The sequence below is a fragment of the Sphaerodactylus townsendi genome, linkage group LG03 (assembly GCF_021028975.2).
Source record: "Sphaerodactylus townsendi isolate TG3544 linkage group LG03, MPM_Stown_v2.3, whole genome shotgun sequence".
Lineage (NCBI taxonomy): Eukaryota > Metazoa > Chordata > Lepidosauria > Squamata > Sphaerodactylidae > Sphaerodactylus > Sphaerodactylus townsendi.
The window spans coordinates 176,540,005-176,563,789 of record NC_059427.1 but is presented as its reverse complement, the minus strand read 5'-3'; the positions used below and the strand labels follow the sequence as shown (position 1 = coordinate 176,563,789).

The following is a 23,785-nucleotide window of genomic DNA, read 5'->3' as shown; positions in this document are numbered from 1 at the left end:
CACCACTGATGGATTCCAAGAATGTGTCAAATCCCATTTTAAAGTCATCCATGACTACTCAGTGAAGTACAACTCATTTTTGTTGTCTTGAATGTAGTGCCCATTGGCTTAAAGGGCTACTGAATTCAAGTCTTATGAAAGAGGGACTTAGTATGGACTTCATCTTTTTTACCACTGCCACACAGGGAGTCAACCTTTTCAGTAAGCTATCCACTGCAGCCACAAGATCCTTTTCCCTCTCACTCTTAGCCAGTTCACATCCCATTTATATATATTTAAATTTAAGGATTTTTTTAAATCCTTTAATCCTTTTAATTTTTAAATTTAAGGATTTTTCCAACATCATCATACACTTACACAGTGCAAAAAAAATGCAAAAGATGCCATGCATTTTTAAAATACAAGAAATGGGAAACGGGCACCCTCTAAGACTAGACTTAGGGCAGCGTTCATACCTGTTACCAGTTTAATTTTAGCAATATTTTGCACTGGCACTTGGAATATTATCACGGGTCACTGGGAGGAGAGAGAAAGTGCAGCCGTTGGGTGGGTAGAGTAGATGATAGCTCACCTGCAACTAAGATGGCATAAGGAGCCATTGTCTGAGCTTCAGAACAGGTGCCAAAAGGAGTGGTCTCCCTACATCAACAACACATGTCCAAAACTCCACTTTCCCCCCTTTTATTCACATCCTTCCATTCAAGGGTCAGCAAGGAGTCACAGGAAGGGAACCCCACTCGCTCTGCAGGAGAGGCAGCACGGGGTCCCAAATACTGAGTCACTGTAAACAAAACTAAATCACAGAAAATCACGTAAATAAATAAGCAGGGGAAAGGCCCAGAGAGAAGGTCCACTTAGGCTACAGCAGAAAAGAGGAGGTGGTTGGGCAAAGCAAAACAAGGAACACTCAAACACCGTGACAAAAAACCCTGAAAGATATGTACACCACGTTGCGATAGGAAGTCGGATGACACCTGCCCACCAGAGAAATAAAAGGGGCTGTAAGCGGGGGTAGCAGCAGTGTGTCCCGGAAATGATTTGCCCCAAGCAAACCTTCAGTGCAAACACTCTTGATTGCTGCACCACACGTCAATCGGCCCCTCCATTTCACAGAAGGACTTTCCCCTCCCCTCCTGCTTTGTTTACAGTCGCGACCCCTGTGAATTCTGGGAGCTGGGGACAGTCAGGGGAGCTCTGAAAGGGAGAGAATAGGTGGCCAGGGAATGTTATTGGGAAAACAGCTACTGGCGAGAAGGGAAGTCTGGGAAGGCAGAAAGGAAGGAAGGGGAAAGAGAGGCAGAGAAGGATAATGCATTGAGCTAATGGGCCTGAGAAACGTGGCGAGGGCTGGAATGGCCAGAATATGACCAGCATTTGGGTCCCAGGGCAGGGAAGGTGAAGAAGTCGCCCCTACTCCGTCTGGGGCACGGAGATGGTGGGCCCCTTGGGGTCATCAAAACGGTCCATGGTCTTGAGGCTCATGACCATGTGAAGGCCGTAGGTGAAGATGGCGACGAGAAGCAGGGAGGTCAGCAAGCCCATCCAGATTCCAGGAGAGAAGAAGCCGGAACAGTCACTGGCATAGGAGAACCGCGGGCCCGTCACGTTGTAACTCTGGATCTGAAGGGATTTGGGGACACAAGTTAGTGGGAGGGGTGGGTTCTGGGCTCACCAACACAATCCCAGTAGAAAGCCCTCGTGTTCCACCCCAGCAGAAGGTTGTTTGAGCCATTTTGTACAGCCTGTAGGTGGGAAGGGCCTTCTGTCCTGATCTCTAGCCAGATGATCTGTACAACCAGACCCTGCCACTTTGCCAGTGACAAAAGAGTTTAAGAACCATAAGAACCACCCTGCTGGATCAGACCAGCGCCCCGTCTCATCCAGCATCGTGTTTCCTACAGTGGCCAACCAGTTCCTCTGGTGGTCCAGCGACAAAGCCCAGAGGCTGAGGCCTTCATAAGAACGGACCTGCTGGATCAAACCAGTGCTGCGTCAAGTCCAGCTTCCTGTCTCACCCAGGGGCCAGCCACGTCCTATGGAGGTCCAACAACAGGGCACAGAAGCCACGTCCTTCCCAAGATGTTGCCTCCTGTCACTCGTGCGCAGAGGTTCACTGCCTCTAAATGGAAACACTTCTTCACGCAACGTGTGATTGGTGTTTGGAATATGCTGCCACAGGAGGTGGTGATGGCCACTAACCTGGATAGCTTTAAAAGGGGCTTGGACAGATTTATGGAGGAGAAGTCGATTTATGGCTACCAATCTTGATCCTCTTTGATCTGAGATTGCAAATGCCTAAACAGTCCAGGTGCTCGGGAGCAACAGCCGCAGAAGGCCATTGCTTTCACATTCTGCATGTGAGCTCCCAAAGGCACCTGGTGGGCCACTGCGAGTAGCAGAGAGCTGGACTAGATGGACTCTGGTCTGATCCAGCTGGCTTGTTCTTATGTTCTTCTTATGTTCTTAAATGTGATAAGCCTCTACCCTCCATGCATCAGACTAATCGCCTTTTAAAGCTCTCTGCCCCTGGGCCATCACTACATCTGCAGGAAGAATTCCACATTTTAATCACTCTGCATAAAGAAATATTTCCCTTTGTCCAGCCTGAATCTACTGCCTGCCAGTTTCATTGGGAGGGAGAAAATGTTGGGGGAGGGAGAGTCCAAACAGTGGCGCCTGCAGGCTCTCCCCAGCGACCTCAATCGAACTGAAATTCCTCTCAGGGGTCTTTTTCCCCACTCGTTTTGGCTTACCTGAAAATCTGCCATCATCACTTTCACGTCCTGACGGCCGTCGGGAACGAGGAGGGCCTCTGAGGGCGGAAAACTGCTGACCTGGGCGCAGCTGAAGGAATAGTTGCTGGGGGCTGTGATCTGGGTGACGTTGAAGCGGATGGGGGCGCCCCCACCTCGAATCACCTCCACTAAGTGCAGGCTGAACCAGTGCCGGGCAGAGACGTTGTACAAGACGTTTCTGATGTGGAACCTTGTCAGGACAAGTGAGAGAACGGACACAGAAGTCTCAGACTAGGCGAAAGGCAGCAAGGCGATCAGGATCTTTTACCCCACTCAGCCACGGAAAACCTCAAGCCCGTTAGTGCATCTCAGGCCTGTTGTGAGGTTAAAATGAAACAGGAACCTGTACACTCCACCCTGAATTCCTTCAATGGGCAGGGCACACGATCCCAACTAGCTGGCCTCTACCCGGGCCAGGGCTTTTACGGCAGGGCCTACAAGACCGAGTTGTTCCACTGGGCCTTTGGGGAGGCCAGCTGCGGATTTTCCCCCTCGGATGCCCCCGTGTTGTGGGCCGTACCATCATCGGCATTATCGATAAGACATCTTTTCAGTACTGCCTGTCTCCTCCCGGCCTTGGGATCGGGCGCCATCATCATCATCATTATTATCTCTACTGGTTTTTGGAATGCTGCTATGTTATACTGAGTTAAGTTATGAATTTTTAATTATTTATTAATTATTTATTGTGTACTATTGTTGTTGTTTTGTTGTACACCACCCAGAGCCCTTCGGGGGTGGGTGGTTTTTAAAATTTAATAAATAATAGTAATAACTATCCTACTGCAACCCACTGGTCGAGATCTTCAAACACTGAACCTGCCTTCTACTAAATCAGCCCATTGGTTCCTCAAGACCAGCACTGTCTACTCAAGGTTGACCCTGGCTCTTCAGAGTCTCCAGTTGAGGTCTTTCACGTCACCTGTTACCTTGTCCTTTGAACTGGAGATGGCGGGAATTGAACCCGGGCCAAACGGATGCTGTACTACTGAGCTACAGCTTCGTCCCACAAATCTTCTTCAGCAAGAACTAAATCCATACTGGAGTTGCCCATGTACCGTTATTTTTGGCCTCCAAAGAGATATGGAGCTTTTTCTATACATTTATATGGGGCTAAGTGTCAAGCGGTTGAAATTTGTGGGGGGGAAAGAGACACACGTTTCAGCTGCAGCTATTTAAATATTAAACACACTGCTTAGTCCTGTAACAACCCCCAAAAGCAACTGCTGGAAAACGTAATGAAAACATCTCCCACTTTGGGGGGTGACTGTGGTGGGAGTTTTAGAGTCTAGAATGTTTCATGGTCTTAGCATTGGTTTTATGGTGGTTTGACTGTCGTATTGTGTGGGGTTTTATTATGGCTTTTACTGTACTCTGTCCTGGGACTGTCCTAGAGGGGAGGGGAAAAAAACTAAGTGACAACAATAACAATGAGATTGCACAAGTCACGCAAACGTGCTAGAGAAGGGAAGGGGTGCATCTCAAAACCTGGGTTGGGGGAGACGGAATCCAGTGTGGTCAGTCTGGCCCCAGAGAGAAACTAACCCAGATAATTATTCCCGTGGATTCAAGAAAAATATATGGTAGGGAAATTCTATTTATTGGGATAAGAACAGGCTCCTCACAACACATACCTGATGGTCAAGGAGCTCCTATTCACATTGCCATACTTCAGAACCAACCTGAAATAGAAATACACCAAAAGAGACAATGATAAGGCCACAGACTTTCAACCCAGGGGACTGCAAGTCCCTTTTCACTCAACACTTCCCCAAAGCCCTACTTGACAAGCCCCCATCCCCATCCCCGGTTCTTTCCCTATGCCAGTGGTGGCGAACCTTTTCGAGGCCGAGTGCCCAAACTGCAACCCAAAACCCACTTATTTATCGCAAAGTGCCAAGACGGCAATTTAACCTGAATACTGAAGTTTTAATTTAGAAAAAACGGTTGGCTCCAAGGCACACATTACTTGGGAGTAAGCTTGGTGGTAGTCGGTGGCTTTGCTTTGAAGCAACTGTGCAAAGCTTCGAATGGGTGAATCACAACCCTAGGAGGGTTTAGAAGCAAGCCCCATTGCCAGCAACCGAGCTTACTCCCAGGTAAATGATTGCACTTTAGTTCTTCCCATGAAAATCAGTGGGGTTTAACAGCATTTAACAGGGTTACCTATACGTCGTGCCCAGCGGCCCAGGCCAGTCTAGATGTGTTTTTCCGGCCCCCCCACAAGATACGATTTTCCGCCCCCCCATGACGAACTCTGTGCGCGCATGCCCACAGAGTGGGCTCTGAGTGCCACCTCTGGCACCCGTGCCAAAGGTTCGCCACCACTGCCCTATGCCATGATTCAACTATGCGAGGCAAAATACAGTATTTGGTACCAAAATAAAACAAATTCACCCACAGAAGCTGAGTTTTTATTTTTAAATCCCATGTTTCTAGCTCAGGGATCCCCGACCATTTGAAGCCTGGGCCATGTTTGAATGCTGACACAGTGCGATGGCTGCCAGTGGTGTAGCGCCCATGGGGCAGGGATGAGGCATGCCCTGGGAGTGCCTTGGGGGTGTGGGGCGTGGCTGGGGTGTTTTGGGGGCGTGGCATGGGCAGGTGGTATCATGGCAGGGCCACAGGGCATGCGCGTGCCCTGGGTGCAGTTCCCCCTCACTCCGTCCCTGGTGGCTGCAGCCACAAAATGTCTGCTGCAGGAGATGGAGCCAGGCACAAAATGGCTGCCACAACGTCCTTTCAGTCATGCAGCGAAGATCCTTGTGCTGTGGGGGCAGCTGCTGCTGAAGGCACCTTTTTCAGAGGTTGCTGAGAGCCAGTGTGAGAGTCAGCACGGTGTAGTGATTAAGAGCAGGTGGGCTCCAATCTGGAGAACTGGATTTGATTCCCTGTTCCACATGAGTGGTGGAGTCTTATCTGGTGAACCAGATTTATTTCCCCACTCCTACATTCCTGCTGGGTGACCTTGGGATAATCACAGTTCTCTCAGAACTCTCTCAGCTCCACCGCAGGCCCATCACCTGGTGTCCCTTGTGGGGAGAGGAAGGGAAAGGAATTTGTAAGTCTCTTTGAGAGAAAGGGGGGCATAAATCCAAACTCTTCTCTCCTTAAAAATCTGCCTTGCCAATCAAATCTCCAATGGCCAATCAGAAGCTGTGATGGGCAAAGGCCCCACCTAACTGCGTGCACTTTCTACAAAAACTTGCCGGGCACTAGACTGGGGACCGTTGTTCTAGTGACAGTCCATAAGGCTACAGAGACTGCAGCTCCATGATCAAGCCAAGAAGAGATCCTATAGGTCAGGCTTGAAGAAGAGAACAACTTCTAGTGATTGATTTATGGAGTCTACAGGCCTGCATTGATAAACGTATTCAGAGCAGAATGTGGTATTTTATTTGTGCCAAGGTTTATGCTCTCACAAAAGCCCTCCACCCTCTCTGCTCCACTTGCGGCCAGGTCACCTTCCACCTTCCCCCACGCAACCTCTCTAATCACCTCATGCTTCCCTGTGTCTGTTTCTGTGGACAACTTTACATTTGTAGACACAATACACACACACCCCTTGCCAACTCACTGAGAAGCTTGGGGAGACCATTTGGAATCATTGACGTTGACAGGGGGGTTATTCCCGAACGTGAGGTTAGTCAGGTCGTGCCACGTGTTGTTGAAGGCCACAGAGAAGTTGCTGGCCCAGAAGAGGATCTGTGGAGTTCCACTTTCGGGGAACCGAAGAGGTGGAGGCGCCTCGTCCTTTTGGAGTAGCTGTCGACCCATCTTCTCAGGGGTCAAATCAGAGACATCCCGGACAACCTGGGGGCAGGTGGCAGAGGGGCAAAGATAAACGGTTGGGAGAGGTTACAGTGCTACGTTGTTAAAGGTCCACAAATGGTGGCTATTCCTGATCATCACGTGGCATTATGTTTTAGTCAAGTGTCAAGTCTGCTAGCACGCAATAAAACCTGCATTACCTATTGTAATGGTCTCCAATGTAAATACCACGGCACTCATCAACACCTTTCTGGCACCCACCAAGTGTGTTTTAGGAAGTGGATAGAGCTAGGTAGGGTTTCTGCAGAGAAAGTCTTCTGACTGACTACTGGACATCTGAGTAGCTGTGCAGATTTTTAACAAACATTACTTCGACAGCTACTGTCACCACAGCGCAAGGATCTACCGTGAGCCATTTTCTGCCAGCCATTTTATTACTGCGCCCACCAGACCATGTCAGAATCCCAAATATTCCTGAAGACTCAAAAAGGCTGTAGACCTCTGGTCTAGTGTATTGCCTGCTGAATGCCTGATTGGATTGTTTAACATTCTGTAGCCCACCTCGAGGCTCAGCAAGAAAAACTATTAAAAACGTCACAAGGACTCACAATAAGGATCGACTTGCAATAATGGGTATAAATTACGGGTGGAAAGGCACTGACTGGACATTAGAAAAAAATTCACAGGGAGAGTAGTTCAGCTGTGGAATCGGCTGCCTAGGAAGGTGGAGAACGACCACTCGCTGTCCTTCTTCACGCACCAACTGGACATATACTTGTCAAGGATACTCTAGGCTGATCCTGCATTGAGTAGGGAGTTCAGCTAGATGGCCTGTGCGGCTCCTTCCAGCTCTGTGATTCTAACACTGGCTGGCTCGTATGTTCCTAGGTGTGGGGGAATGTTTCACTCTACCAGGAAGGCACATCAACATTTTTACCAAAAATTGTAATCCCAGGTGTTAGTCTGCAGGCTAAGAGTCCTGCAGCTTCCTAAAGTCTTAAAATTTTTTATTCTAGAATGAGTTTTTGCAAGTTGCTCCCAACTTCACCAAATGCATGATGCCTTTATATTAAAAGCTACCAGGAGAGAAATGCTGGATTGATCACTTTTTGATCGAATAATATTTTAATTAATTTAAATCATTAAGAAGAAGAAGAAGAAGAAGAAGAGGAAGAGGAAGAGGAAGAGGAGGAGGAGGAGTTTGGATTTATGTTCCCCCTTTCTCTCCTGCAGGAGACTCAAAGGGGCTTACAATCTCCTTTCCCTTCCCCCCTCACAACAAACACCCTGTGACGTGGGTGGGGCTGAGAGAGCTCAGAAGAGCTGTGACTAGCCCAAGGTCACCCAGCTGGCATTTGTGGGAGTGTACAGGCTAATCTGAATTCCCCAGATAAGCCTCCACAGCTCAGGCGACAGAGCTGGGAATCAAACCTGTTTCCTCCAGATTAGACACGTGAGCTCTTAACCTCCTACGCCACTGCTGCTCTTAACACCCCATCTTTGCCTTGACCTGGACAACCCAGGCTGGCCCCACCTCATCAAATCTTGGAAGCTCAGCAAGGTCAGCCCTGGTTCGTACTTGGATGGAGACCTCCAAGGAATTCAGGGCTGCTCCGCAGAGGCAAGCAATGGCAAACCACCTCGGAATGCTTCTTCCCTTAAAAACCCCACGGGGTTACCATAAGTCTGTTGAGATTTGACAGCAACTCCGTCCTCCCTAAACAATCGCACTTTCTCCCCAATGAAGACCCAAATCGTCTGTATAATCCTGCCCGTTTCACGATAAGACTGACCCAATGCGCTTAATGCATTTTAATTATGTTCAGTGCTTGTACTGTATATTTTCAATTCTGCAAGCAGTCTTGGAAGCCCTTTTTGGGACCAGAAGGTAGGTATAAATGGAATGGATAAATCCGATGAAGTGACAAGTCAGCCGGGCGCGTCCCCAGAAGAGGGAGAACAGAGCGGGATTTTCACAAGGGCGGAATAAGCACCTCAAAAGGGCGACCTACCCGTGAGGGCCTCAGCGCCGTCAAAATGGCCGTGTAGGGGATGTCCTCTGATTGGAGAGCGCTCAGTACCTGTCCCAGGATTTCGTCTATATGGAGAAAGCTCATTAGAGAAGGAACAAAGCTCTGCACCAAGACCCGAGGTTCCCAGGGGGACCCACAAATAACCTCTACCCCAACCAGCAGTGCCACCCCATGGCCCTCATTCTCCAGCCCTCTTCGCCTTTCCTTTCATTGCTCACCTTCCACACAATCCCTGCAGAACCAACTTCCTGACAGGATAGCTGCTCTTTCTCGGGTAAGCAACACTTGACCAGCGTTGGGTCTACCTAAATCGGCAGGCCAAAGCCTAGGGGGCCTCTGGTCAAAGTGTATAATATTTTTGACACTGTCACAGGCCTTTCTCACACACGCTGTAGTCTCTAAACAACCCTTCAGTAGTTTTCCAATCACTACAGTATGTAACAATAACATCTTATGTCCTTTAGAGGAAGAATTGTGAATTGTGGAACTTTAAAAACCCATCGTCGTCATCCTTGGCTTTATTCAGTTTTGTTTAAAACGCTCTTCTACCTTCCTCTGGTCATGAGAGTGGGGGATTGGGAGGGGCCTCACAAGTGGAACAGCCTAGGCCTCTCTTCATCTAAATCCGGCACTGGTTAGGGCTCACACAGTGGCATGCAGAGATTAAACTGTCAGCTGACAGTCCAGAAAGTTTTATACAAGACCAGCCTCGTCAGTGAGTCAGCATAACACATCCCCAAGGGCAATACTCCAAGTGGCACCCTCTGCCCAAGAAGAAAAAGAAGAGTTTGGATTTAAATCCCACCTTTCTCTCCTGTAGGAGACTCAAAGGGGCTTACAAACTCCTTTCCCTTCCCCCCTCACAACAAACACCCTGTGAGGTATATGGGGCTGAGAGAGCTCCGAAGAACTGTGACTAGCCCAAGGTCACCCAGCTGGCGTGTGTTGGAGAACACAGACTAATTTGAATTCCCCAGATAAGCTTCCACAGCTCAAGTGGCAGAGAGGGGAATCAAACCCGGTTCCTCCAGATTAGAATGCACCTGCTCTTAACCACTACGCCACTGGGATTCAGCCCAGCCGTCCCAATCTAAATATCTTCAGCGGACCGGGTTCTGTGGTTTACTCACCATTGCTGGTGAGAACTTCCTTGGGGGCCATCAGGCTGGAACTGACATAGGGAAGAAGAAAGAGGTATATCAGGAAAGCACCTTTCCAAGGTGTGGCATCACAACCACTAATATATCCGTAGTTGGACAGCTAAGTTTCGTTAACTGTTTCCGTGACATCAGAAACCACACAAAAGCTCATGCACTGGCACAATAGCCAACAGAAAGGATCCCATACCACCGCTCAAGTACTGAAGATTGGGAGTTATTTATTTATTAAATTTAATGCCCTGCGCTTTCCTGACCAACATGGGACAAGGATTTGGGGTTAGTGCACCAGTAACAACACAAAGGCTCACCTGTAGTACATCAATCACAACATCCAGGAACAGTGTGTAATGATTGTATATTCATAGTTATGAAGCTCAAACAATACGCACCACCGTGCTTTCGATGGCAAAAACTATTGCAAATGCACACTCTGTGCTATGCAGCAACGTACAATGGAAGAAGAAGAAGAAGAAGAAGAGTTTGGATTTATATCCCCCCTTTCTCTCCTGCAGGAGACTCAAAGGGGCTGACAATCTCCTTGTCCTTCCCCCCTCACAACGAACACCCTGTGAGGTGGGTGGGGCTGAGACAGCTCCGAGAAGCTGTGACTAGCCCAAGGTCACCCAGCTGGCGTGTGTGGGAGTGTACAGGCTAATCTGAATTCCCCAGATAAGCCTCCACAGCTCAGGCGGCAGAGCTGGGAATCAAACCCGGTTCCTCCAGATTAGATACACGAGCTCTTAACCTCCTACGCCACTGCACTGGAGCAATATTAACAAAAAATGCCAGGCTAATGGCAGCTTACACACATTATAATGAAATGTCATCTCTATAGCTATAATAATTTAGCATAAAAACATTACCTGGTTAATTATAATAAGACACAATAAACTGATAATCAATAAGATGGCAACTGGTCAAATATAAAAACCTGAAATCCCTCATCCCACCATCTTGCCAAACTCCAAATAATAAACTATCAGGATGGAGAAGAGCAGGGACGGGGGGCAAGGTTGCTTGAAATGTTGGGGGGCGGGAGTGAAACAAGCTTGGGAATAAAGCGGTTTTGAATACGTGAATCTGCCTTATATGGCATCAGCTAAACCCAAACAGGAAGGGGGAGGAAAAATTTCAACCCAGAGAACTAGGTAACCAGGAAGGTTGGTGACAGGGCTAAGCTTTCTAACTAAGCTTTAGAGCACCCACGAAGGAGGCCCAGCTCATCGGTCAGATAATTAGGAATAAATGAGGACCACCAAAAATCAATGTTCAGATGTTGTCCGTGGCCCAAGGCCAGAGTGTGGGAGGGATCCAGGTCCTTTTATTGTCAACAGAATATCATTATGAGCAAGTGTATTTTAATTTTAGTTTGTTAAAGTGTTTCTGTAGAACCGTACTGGTCAACGACGGTAATAAATCTGAATTTGCATCCACATTCATTCGGAAAGCAAAACATGACCGTGTGTGTGTTATAAAGCTTAGGTCAAAAATGCTGTATTTTGTATTTGTCAAATAATTTTACTTTATGATGTGTGATTTAACAATTTGCACCACTGACGAAGGCCTATCAGCCAAAACGTGTCTGACTGTAATGACATTTCTTATTATTTGTATTGTACTCATGTTTTGTCAGTTCATCATATGTAACTGTCAGATCCTCAATGATGGAAACAACACCTTGTAAAGAACAGTCGTTTATTCAGCATCTTGAGAACAGCGTGGAAAAGCCAGAACTGACTTTTCCCCGCGCAAACCGTCAGTAATATCAGTGAAGGTGCACCCCCCGTGTGAAAAAAAGCAGAAATATGCAGACAGAGAGATGAAAACGCAAGTCCCTTGGAGCTGGCCTTGGCCAACACCTGCTGAAGGAAATGAGCAGAAACAAACTACATAATATCCAACTACAACGGCTGGGAGGAATCGGGATGATGTAAAATTGGTTCTGATGTAAAAGCTGTTTTCAGAGTCTCAAATGCTCTCTGACGGTCATCCGACCAATTCAACGGAGTGTTCGGCTGCCCTACATTGGGTCCCCTCCCTTTAGTACGCAACAGGTCAATGATTGGCAATGCTAGTTCAGCAAAATTAGGAATGAAGTCACGGTAGAAGTTAGCAAAGCCTAAAAAGGATTGTAGCTGCTTCCGGGTTTGGGGAGGGGGCCAATTCACCACATCAGTGACTTTAGCTGGATCCATTTGTAAATCAGCAGCAGACACCCTATAGCCCAAAAATTCCAACTGAGATTGATGGAATTCGCATTTGGATAACTTCACAAAGAGAGAGTTTTTAAAGAGTCGTACCAGTGCAATATGGGATGCCCCATCCTCCATATAAATCAGAACGTCATCCAAATAAACCACAACTCCTTTATACAGTAAATCATCCAAAATTTTGTTGACTAAACTCTGGAACACGCCAGGGCCCCCGCTTAACCCGAATGGCATAACTAAATATTCATACTGGCCATAACGGGTGTTGAAAGCAGTAAGATGTTCATAACCTTCAACAATACGCACTTGATAATAAGCCTCACGCAAATCCAGCTTTGTAAAAATATGTCCTGTGCGCAAATTAGCCAGCAGTTCTTTTATGAGGGGCAGAGGATATTTATTGGCGATGGATACCCCATTCAAACCTCGCTAGTCCGTACACAATCTTAAGGAGTCATCCTTCTTTTTGACAAACAACACAGGCACAGCAAGATGAAACGGCGGGCCAAGTTTTCATTCAGAAAGTCTCTTAAGGCAGCATCCTCAGTTTGACTCATGGGATATAACCGTCCCTTTGGCAACATGCAACCAGAGACCAATTCAATTTCACAGTCCGAATCACGATGTGGGGGCAAGGTGTCACATTCAGCCTCTTCAAACACCCGCCATAAATCCCTGTATCAGTTGGGAGGGAGGAGACATGATTGCCATAGCTTAAGACAGTAGTTGCAGGAGGGTGCAATAACATGTGCTCATCACAAGGGTGTTCCGTGAATGTCACAACATGATCAGCCCACTGGATTTTTGGAACATGATCAATTAACCGTGACATTCCAAGGATGATTGGATAATCTGAAATATTCGCTATCACAAAACCTCTATGTTCCCAGTGGTCTGCACATTGAACAAGCATTGGTTCTGTACGGGAAGTTACTGGGGGTCCACTCGTAGGACTACCATCCATTTGATTGAAGGACAGGGATTTATGCAGCAGAAATGTTTGTAACTCCAAGCTCTCCACAACACTAGGATGTATTAAGCAGTGGGAGCAACCGGAATCCACAAGTGCATGGACTTTCAGTTTAGGACCGTTAGGACCCTTGGACAGAATTAAGGGTAGGATGATGGTTCACTCACCCTCCGAAATATCCTGAGTGCTGTCCAAAGCAGCCTTCACAAATCCTTTAGCATCGTCATCAGATGAGTTATAATCCAAATCGGTGGGAAGCGCAAGGCGTGCCGTTCCCTTTTTTGGAGCGGGACCTTTGGTTGCTGGCTCGCCTCTTGGAGCAGGGGTTTTCTGTGGTTGTTTAGCAGGGCAGCCAGCTGCCACGTGGCCGGGTTCGCCACAGTAAAGACACAATCCAAGGTGCCTGCGACATGCTTTCTCCGTCTCGGACCGCTTGTGACGAGGGAGGGGCTTCTTCTGGGGTCCAGGCTTTTGAGGGGGCCACTTTGCTTGCATGAGATTTTGCTTCGTGCATACGTGCATCGGACATGCCCGCCAGCATGATCCGTTCCATGAAGGTCTGGGGGCTATCCTGTTAAAGTGACCACTGGAGCAGTTCAGGGTGCAAAGCTTGTCTGAAGGCAAACACCTCAACCGGATCATCCCAGTCAGGGATTTTACTGACAACCGTGGGGAAATTTTCCACAAATGGCACGGTCCCTTGGCAAAGCAGCGTGAGTTCCTTTTTGGCCTCCTCCCCAACGAATGGGCTTTCGAAGCGGCGTCGAAGGGCCATCATAAATTCCTGAAAGTCGTGAAGCTCAGGAGCCCCTCTCTGGAAAAACCGTACATACCATTCGGCTGCTATATCATCTAGAGCGGAGCCCACCTCATACACCCGCTCCAAGTCATTCTGGTACTGACGGTCATATTGCTGCATACGGGTGCTAACTTGAACCAAAAATGCAGGAAGCTTTTTCTGGGAACCATCATAACATGCCGTCAGTCTAACCCGGGGAGCCTGAAGAAACTGCAGGTACCCCATAGGAGGCATCATGGGATACCCATAAGGTGGTTGGAACGGAAACGGTGGTGGCGGAGCTGGAAACAGCGGTGGTGCTGGAAACACGGGAGGCCAAACTGGTGGAGCAGGAAAGCCCAGAGGAATCGGCTGCGCAGGAATCCCAACTGGCTGCACTGGTGCCCCTCCAGCCGCTGAGCTGGTTGCCCTCCATCAGGCTGGGCTGGTTGAGTGGGTTGCCCACCATTGGTGCCATCACCCAGCTGCCCTGGAAATGGTGCCGGCAGACCTCCGGCACCGGCTGGTACTGGTACTGCCCCATCTGCTGGGACAGCTGCTGGGAGATCACCGACCCCAACCCCATCAGCAGGCGGCTGCTGTAGCTGCATATAGACGGCACGGGCATCTTCACGTGCCTGGTTGCGTTCTGTTTCCATGCGAGTGACCACCAGGTGCAGCTCCATCAAATCCTGGTGCATCTGGTTCAATGGTCTCTGGTATTCGGCCCATTCATTTTCCCAAACTGCCTCTCGACTGTGAAAGTGGCACCACATTTCAGCGTCCCCTGATTTGGCGGTTTCTCCAGACAGCGTTGTACCACTGGGTGCTTTCGCCAACGAAGCCGTAGCCTAGGCGGGCCCCTCGTCTAAATCCAACAGAAGAACGGTGGGCCCAGTTGATGTTTGCTTGCGTCGAACTGTAACTCCTGGTAATGGAGCAGCCAGATAACAGGGGGCTCCTGCAGCTCCCAGTCCTTCCCCCAAAATAGTAGATGAAGTACTCTGGCCACTCGCACCAGCTCCCAGGTTCGGACCACAAGCGGTCAGACCCGATTTGTGGTTCCGAAGGGTATCAGACCCTGCTGAACCAGGCTTGCTGGAGTCAGAAGACACCCCCTCCTCAATCAGGCTAGCCATGCCACGAGGAGAGAAGGGAACGCCAGACAGTCCTTGAAGAAAAGCAACTAGGTATTTCAAATGCGCAACTTCCGCTGCAGAAGGTAGCATGAAGAGTCGCACGATGAAGCAGTTCTGGCTTAATGTCAGATCCTCAATAATGGAAACAACACCTTGTAAAGATGTTTATTCAGCATCTTGCAAACAGCGTGGAAAAGCCAGAACTGACTTTTCCCTGTGCAAACTGTCAGTAATATCAGTGAAGGTGCACCCCCCATGTGAACTAAAAGCAGAAATATGCAGACAGTGAGAGATAAAAACGCAAGTCCGCTGGAGCTGGCCTTGGCCAACACCTGCTGGAGGAAATGAGCAGAAGCACACTACATAATATTCAGCTACAATCCCTTCCCCCCAAGCCCCAAAGCTCCAAGCGGCCCCAGCACCCCATAGGCATCCTGACAGTAACCCATTAGCATCCATTCTGTTATTAAACCTGTTGGCAGCCTTCCAAGTTACACTATACTGGCCCAGACCATCAGTCTATTGTCAGTATTTTCAGATTGGCAGTGGCTGTCCAAGGTCTCAAGCAAAAGTCTTTCATATCATCTATACTCCTAAGTCTAACTCCAGTGTGAATTCATCTATACTCTGTCTATACACGGCCATATAACCTGGAAAACGCACAACATCCTAGAGAGAAAGAGAGACCCCCTTGGCGAAGTGAACAGCGGCGCTGCAGGCTTGCATACCCACCTGGTGGTGTACGGCAGCTGTACCAACAGCAGGGCAGGGAGGCTGGCATTGAGTCTTAGCTCCTGCAGCGTGTTCTGATCCACATGCAGAGGTGCGATGCCCAGCTTGGCCTTCAAGAAGGCAGGAACAGAACTAGCTGCAAACCAGTCGACAGAAGGAAGAACCAAGGAAGACGGAGCTGCGGCCAATGCGTTCTGGGAGGCAAACAGGGAAAGAACGAGCTGGAGTCATGAATTGCAAATGGTGGGTCTCACGGGGAGGCCCAAAAGGCACAGAAAGTTCACCTTTGAATGCTAAAGCTTTCTAATTCTGTAGTAGAAAATGGGGTGTTTGTACTGTTTGATTCACAGTGTTTTCATTGAAGAAGAGTTGGTTTTTACTCCTCACTTTTCTCAACCGTTAAGGAGTTTCAAAGTGGCTTACGATCGCCTTTCCTTTCTCTCCCCCCAACCAGAGGTGGAGGTACCAGGGGGCTGGGGGGGGGTGTACACTGCACCAGGCTCATGCCTGGGGGATCACTCCCGTGCACCCCACTCCCCCCCATGGCGCCCCCCCGCCCCCACACTTGCCTTATTAAAACAGTGCAGGCTGGAGAAGCAATCTGTTCCCTTCAGGCTGAAAACAGCCTGGTGGGAACAACATTTCCCAGGAGACCTTGCGAGCCCCAAGGACTCATGGGAAGTATAGTTCCCACTAGGCCGTTTTTCAGCCTGAAGGGAGCAGGCTGCTTTTCCAGGCTGAAGTAAGGTAAGTGTGGGGATGTGGGAGGGTAGGGTGTCGCAGGGGAGGAGGGGCACGGAAAACACAGAGGGTGCACCGGGCACACTCTTGGCCCAGCTACGCCTCTGCCCTCAGCAGACACCTCTTGAGGTCGATGGAGCTGAGAGGGTCTGAAGAAACCTGTGACTGCCCAAGGCCCCCCAGCAGGCTTCGTGTGGAAGAGCGAGGAAACACAGCCGGTTCACCAGATTAGAGTCCGCCGCTCATGTGGAGGAGTGGGGGATCAAACCCAGTGCTCCAGATTAGAATCCATCGCTCTTAACGACTACACCACACTGGCCTTCCTTTTAATTGCATCACCTGTGGTGAAGGTGGACCATAAACCTGGTAAATCACTGCGAGCAACTATCACCCTATCTGCACCTCTCATAAAGCCGAAGGATTCAGTATAATATGAGCAGAGCTGTATTTGTGGAAATGCACTTTCCCATCTGCAGATTAAAAACCTGCCATACCCACAAAACCATTTCCCAAAAACTAGCACCCCCAGCTTGCTTTTCTCCCCGTGGAAAAAAGCATCCAGAGCCCGAGCACAGCAAGAACAGAGCACTGTGAGAAAAAGGAGGACAAAGACATTTTGTAACTTTCTAAAGTTCTGTTTTAGAACTGAAAGAGCTATTTTAGAACTAGCAGTAAAGGACCAGTAATGCTAACTAGTAGTAACTAGAAATAAAATGTCAAGTCCCTTGCTTGCATACTTCTTGTGACTGAGAAGGCAAACGGCAGGATATAATGAAAGCACACAGTAGTTACTCCAGGGACAGAATGTGGAATTTAAAGCAGAATTCCGTCTTGGAGGCTGGACACAAACCCAGTCTGCTTTCACACAGCACACAAAAACCCGCATGTGGTTTACAGATCTTAGTTTGGTAGATCCTTATGAGCCACAGACCCTGGAGTGGCCTGCATTCAATCATACTATGTACATTTGATTGAACTAAACCAGTGACGGCAAACCCATGACACGCGTGTCAAAGGTGACACACCACGTTTCGGGTGACATGCCAGCATTCACCAACACCTAACAACTATCATCTCTGTTTGAGTAATTCTTGTAACTATAAGACATTTCTTTACATAATACAGAACACCACCCGTGATTGGACTGGATTTTAAAAAATAAATGAATGTGTAAACAACTGTTTCTCTTCTGTACGGGAAAGGGGAGGGATTGCGGCATGCCAGCAGAGTAAAGTTAGGCATTTCTTAAATTTCTGACACGCAGAGCCCAAAAGGTTTGCCATCATTAAACTAAACCACGGTCTTGTGCGAGGTCTGGACTGGAATTTTAAAACTCTACCACAAGAGGTAAAGTGAAGAAACAAAGATTATTTTGTGGTGGATGCTGCATGTCTTGGAAAGAGAAGGAACGGAAAAGAACCATAATCGTTGGGCAGGAATTTGATCTCATGATTGTGCTTCAAGTTCCCCACTCCCTGTAGTTGTTCCCTCAATGGTTCGTTGAGAAGTGTTGGCCCGCCAGGAAGTACAATCATATACGTGCAGTGTGGGAATAAATGACTCACTCTGGCATACCACTCAATATTTCTTACCTCCAGATTCGGGAAGGCGCTGTCTGGCTTATTGCCAAAAACCCCTCCATAGGCAGTGAAATCCTCAACGCTGAGCTGAGAAAGAAGACATTTTGTTAACCCTTTCAGGCACGTGTTTTTGCAATCTTACCCTTGCAATGGGTATTCTACTGGTGGCCAGATGAGCGGCAACCTGACACACACACACCCCACACACAGAGACACATCTCCTATGTCAACACAGAGTTAGTCCAAAATACAAGTTGAACTTCTTTCTGTCAAGCCCTGGGGCGAGCAAATGGAGCTTCTGGGAGGGCGAATGAGGAAGTGCCGGCATGAAGTCATGAGGTTTCCTGGTCAGATGGCCAGGGCAAAGAAATGGCATTTCCTACACATGGATACGAAAGAGAGCAAAAACTCAGATTCCTTCTCTGTTTTAAAGGCCGTGATGCTGAACCCGCAAAGAGACTGAAAAACCATCCCTGGACAATGAATCTTATCAAAAATTTCCAGGAGATTATTGTGCCCTCCTTAATAAAGATAGGAAAGGGGAATTTGGAACCACCCGCAACCAAATTCATCCAGACGAGACAATTAAGAATTGGCAGGCAGGTCACCTGGCTTAACCACAAACCAAAGAACCCTCGGAACTTTACGCTGGGGGAGAACCGAGGTTTTGGGACAAGGGCTCTCAGCACTTGCACAAGATAAAGGTCCCAGGAGAAAGCTGCCACTGTTCTGTTGGTTTATGTAAAGCGGCGCAGGCAAAGTTTCAGTGTAGTGCTTGTCGGGTACCAAGCAACAAATACTCACTTTGTCCTGAAGCACGAGCAGCACATTATGGGGCCCGTTATTCAGCGCCAAGTCCAGCAGAGATGCGAGCTGAGTTTCGGTAACCACGTGCCCCTCGTGAGGGGCTGCCGAGGGGGACCATAAGGAGCTGGGTTCACCGAGGAGAGGGAGAGAGAAAGGGTCAGAGGGAGACAAAGAGGGCTAACCATTAGGCTCTCTTTCCTTTCGCAGAAGTCATTCCCTGAGAGCATGAAAACACGGCAAGCAAGGGACCACTGGCTTACAATCACAATGCCCTCCTCTCCCCACCACAGACGTCTTGTGAGGTAGGCGGGGCTGAGAGAGTTCTGAGAGAACTGTGACTGGCCCAAGGTCACCCAGCAGGCTTCACGTCTCACCACATCTTGGAGGCCAAGAAGGATCAGTATTTAGAAGGGAGACCACCAAGGAAGCCTGCAGAGGAAAGTGACGGGGCATCAACGCTGCTTTGGGCTTGCCCTTTCCTGGGGTCACCAGAAGTCAACGCTTCATACATGAGAAACCCACTGATTAATTAAGGCCATGCACATTCAGACTTAACATCTGGGCGGTGTGGTGTCTGGACACAACTTTGATCTTCAAAGGGCCGTGTCACCTCAAAACAAGGATCAGCCATTCTGGGACATTTGCTCCTGCAGCCGTACAATGGGCACAAACTACATAGCTGCAATGAAGGGCAAGATACTACAATGGTGGACTGCTTTCCAAAACTAGTGCTTTCTTTTCATGAAACTGTTTGCAGGAAAAGGGAATCCAGAGTCACACTCATTGCTTTATGCAGCCAAGTATTCCAGTTCCTAGATGTCTCAAAGCTCTGCAGACTTCTGTACCCTCAGGATCTTGAAAAAGGACCTCAGAGTCTGTCTCTCTCTTTGTTAACTCGTGTGAGAGTTTCTCTCCTTGTGGTCCATATTTAGGGACAGGCCATGTGAAGAAATGGTTTTGCAAGACCTATTGCCACAAGTTCCAGATGTTCCTTCAGAGTCCATGAAGGGACAGTCCTTTCTAAAAACACTCTTAAGTCCCATCTTAATTTTACTCTCCCGTCCAAGGGAACAGAGAGAAGTAACCAAGACATGAGAGGGCAGCAGAAAGATGAAATGGAGTCAGACAGGGATTAAGTCTAAAGCATAGGTGTCAAACTCGCGGCCCTCCAGATGTTATGGACTAAATTTCCCATCATCCCCTGCCAGATGAATGGGAACTGTACTCCATAACATCTGGAGGGATGCGAGTTTGACACCTGTGGTCTAAAGTAACCTGAGCCAGACCACTGGGACATATTCTAGCTCAGTGGTGGCAAACCTTTGGCACTCCAGATGTTATGGACTACAATTCCCATCAGCCATGCTGGCAGGGGCTGATGGGAAATGTAGTCCATAACATCTGGAGTGCCAAAGGTTCACCACCATGGTTCTAGCTCAACAACAGTCACCTCTCCGGAGCGTCAAACAAGGATCTTTCCTTGCTTTCCTGCTAGACATCATTTTAACTGGGATGCTGGGCCCACTCCAGGAGAAAGGACAGAAAGTCAACAAAAAACAGATATGCTTATTGGTACTGAGTCATGGTTATACCAAATGATTGCAGATTGCTTCTCCAGAAATCAAACACCATGGGTAGCCCATGTCACAAACAGTCTTAACACAGACAGCCCCTCTCTTCTAGATGCAAAACACACTTTATGAATTGCCCCTTCCCTCCACACACAAGGGATGGAATCCCACCCACTAAAGCACATCCTATTCCCCACTCCTCCACATGAGTGGCGGGCTCTTATCTGGTGAACCAAATTTGCTTCCCCAGCCCTACGTTCCAGCTGGGTGACTGGGGGGAGGGGTGTCACAGTTTGTTCAGAACTCTCTCAGTCCCACCTATCTCACAAGGTGTCTGTTGTGGGGAGAGGAAGAGAGAGGAATTTGAGATTTTGAGATTCTTTGAGATTCTTTACAGAAGAGAAAAGTGGCGTTTAAATCCAAACTCTTCTTCTATTCATGTGCTAATCTCACTAGTCCCATCCCGGAATTTTAAACTGGATGTGCAGTGCCAGAGGACAACCAAATGCCACTGACTTTCCCAGCTGCCCCTTGGAGAGCTCACTTCTCACATGGCTTTCTCAATACCATACCACACGGGGGTGCCCATTCCTCATTCTATCCTCACAACAGCCCTGCGGATTAGGCAAGAGTTGGAGTGCTCAACTGTCCCTATGCCAACCAGCAAGTTTCATGGCAGAACAAGCATCTGAATCAGCATTCCAACAATCCCTTCCTCAACATGATTTTTCCCACAGCTGTTTTGGCATAAGAAATTAAATGGAAATTTGGAGGGAGTTTTGCAGAAGTCACAGGCAACACACGAAGGCCAGCAGACAACACAGAAAAAGTTTAGAAATTCAGAAATGCATAAAAATATACATCTAGTGTCGTATAATATCAACATATTTTATCTTTTAGTATCACAAATATTCAGAATTTCTTTTTTTAAAAAAAAGAACCCAGACTTCTCTGGTACGAAGGGAGGGCCAAAATTTTTTACTTGATTTTCCTGATTTTTGAGGGGGGGGGGCTGCCATGCAACTAACCCCCATGATATGGAAGGGATAACTGAATGAGCACTCCAGATTGCTGAGGGGCGATCACATCAGAATAGGCGGCCCTTCCTTTTTATCCCTCCTCCTTGCAACAAGCTAGTACACATCCTTGAACAAAACGAAAGCAAAATCTCTCGCTGCCTCAGTTCCTCACATGGTGCAGGAAGCGGATGCCTTGACTTCCCCCAGCCAACAGACATTCCACCTTCTGTGCTGTATACCCATCACTGGCCATGTCATCCTACCAAGGATTCCTCCCTGGCATAGGATCACCCCAGTGGTGGGATCCAAAAATTTTAGTAGCAGGTTCCCATGGTGGTGGGATTCAAACTGTGGCGTAGTGCCAATGGGGCTGGGCGGGGCACGGCAGGGACATGGCTGGGCATTCCGGGGGCGGGGCATTCCTGGGCGGGGCTGTGGCAAGGTTGCAGCCGATGCGCCGGTCCTTGGGCGGGAAAGGAATGCATGCAGGTGCAGGCTGCCACGCATGCAGGTGCACCTTCTGCTAGACTGCTTCAAGTTCTGCGCGCTACTGCTGAGAGGAGAGGCATAACTAAGGCAAAAATCACATGGCAAAATCACCAATTAGTAACCCCCTCTCGGCACACACAAATAATTAGTAACCTACTCTCGGGAACCTGTGAGAACCTGCAGGATCCCACCTCTGGATCACCCCCAACTTGACGCCAAAACCACCTGGGCCTTACTTTTAAAACCCTACAAGTCTAAAAGCATCGTAACAGCACCATCCTCAGCAGAGCCAAGCAATGCTAAGATGCCTACTCCTGATTGCACAGATTTCCATCAGTGGAACAAATCTTTGATGCCCATATACCATCTGTATTACCATCTTCGGCTATTTGTCGGTCCCCTCCCACTGAGAGTAGGGGAGTTGGGGTCCGGACGCCTCCCATAAAAATGGGTTTTATATGGGTTATGATGTTGCTGTTGGTTTAATAGTATTTTAATTTATTATTTTTGTATGGTTGAATTTGCTGTATTTTATTGTGTTGTTGTTCTGTTGTTCACCGCCCAGTGCCCTTTGGGGATTGGGCAGTATACCAAATTTAACAACAACAACTTCAACAGGTTAAGAAAGGGGTTAACTCTGCTTCGGAAAGCACTAGAACTCTACTGAGTTAGCCAACAGAACTCGGGAATGTTTGACACACTGATAATAAGCGTGTGTGTGTGTCATTGAGTTGCAATGGATTCACGGCAACTGCACACATGGGGGTTTCAAGGCAAGGGATGAACGAGATGTGGATAGCCCTGCCTCTACCGAGCAACTTTCGACTTCCAAGTATTAACCAGGGCTGGTCCTGCTTAGCTTCCAAGAGCCAATGGGCTCAGGCTAGCCCGGGCAGAGGCAAACAGAGGCGGTTTTTCATTGCCTGCCTCTACGTAGGCTTCTTGGGTGGCCGCCCATCCAAGTACTAACCAGGGCCGACCCTGCTGAGCTTCCGAAGCCAGGCTGCTGCTACGCAGCGCAAAATGGGGTGGGGTGGGGAACTCCAAATGCGCATCCAGCGGAAAGGTGCCGCCAGCCCCCCCCCCCCCCCCCCCCCCGGTCTTCTCCTCCTCCTCCTCGCACACAACATGCTCGTCGAAGCCGCCCGGCCAAGGTCAAGCGACCCCGGTCAAGCCAGCCGTGAGAACACCGCCCTCTCCACTCGCAGGGGCCCCGCCGCCTACCTGTGGCTGGACCAGGCCAGCAGAGGGACCTGCCCGGCCCGCGCCACGGCCAGCAGCGCCGCCAGCAGCAGCCCGACCATCTCCGGCAGCGCCATCTTCCTGCCTGCTCACTTCGCCCGTCTCCGGCTTCCCTGGCGCGTCGCGGCCAATCAGGACGCGTAAAGGAGAGTCGCTACTGTCGAGAGCCAATCAGGCGCGAAAGAGGAACGAGTGCTGGCCAATAGGGATTCTCTGACTTGCTTCCTCTTTTATTTGGCAGGTCAAGTCTCAGCTGATTTAAGGAGAGGCCGCCGCGTGTCCGAGGCAAGGGATGGGCTTTGGGCATTGCCTGGAGTAGTGGCGAACCTATGGCACTCCAGATGTTCATGGACTACAATTCCCATCTGGCAGGGGCGGATGGGAATTGTAGTCCATGAACATCTGGAGTGCCCAGGTAGTCCTTGGAGGTCTCCCATCCAAATACTTGTCCAGGTCGAGGCTGAGAGTGTGGGGCTGGCCGGCCAAAGGTCACCCAGCAAGTTTCCATGGGAGAGTGAGGATTCGAACCCCGGTTTCCCAAATCCTACTCCCATACTTTAATCACTGCACCTCGTGGCCTCTCTTCCTTCATCTTGGGTTGCAGAATTCCTCTCCCCTCACCTCTCTGTAAAACTGCTTGTGTTTATTAACTGAGGTCTGATTCATTAGAAGTGACAAGTTGAAAGGAAGAAGAGTTGGATTTATACCCTGCTTTTCTCAACCATAAGGAGTCTCAAAACAACTTACA

At 48.8% G+C, this 23,785-nt stretch overlaps 1 protein-coding gene across 1 annotated transcript; it reads right to left on the bottom strand.

Moving 5' to 3' along the window:
- Nucleotides 1-334: 334 nt before the first annotated feature.
- ATP6AP1 (ATPase H+ transporting accessory protein 1) lies at nt 335-23,156 on the bottom strand. Its single transcript, XM_048490820.1, has 10 exons — nt 23,020-23,156; nt 18,714-18,840; nt 17,922-17,996; nt 15,589-15,782; nt 9,730-9,770; nt 8,579-8,664; nt 6,373-6,608; nt 4,430-4,477; nt 2,754-2,985; nt 335-1,620 (listed from the first exon to the last, which is right to left on the bottom strand). The coding sequence occupies exons 1-10, from the start codon at nt 23,112-23,114 to the stop codon at nt 1,411-1,413; spliced, it is 1,344 nt and encodes a 447-aa protein (XP_048346777.1). The 5' UTR covers nt 23,115-23,156; the 3' UTR covers nt 335-1,410.
- Between the last annotated feature and the right edge of the window lie 629 nt (nt 23,157-23,785).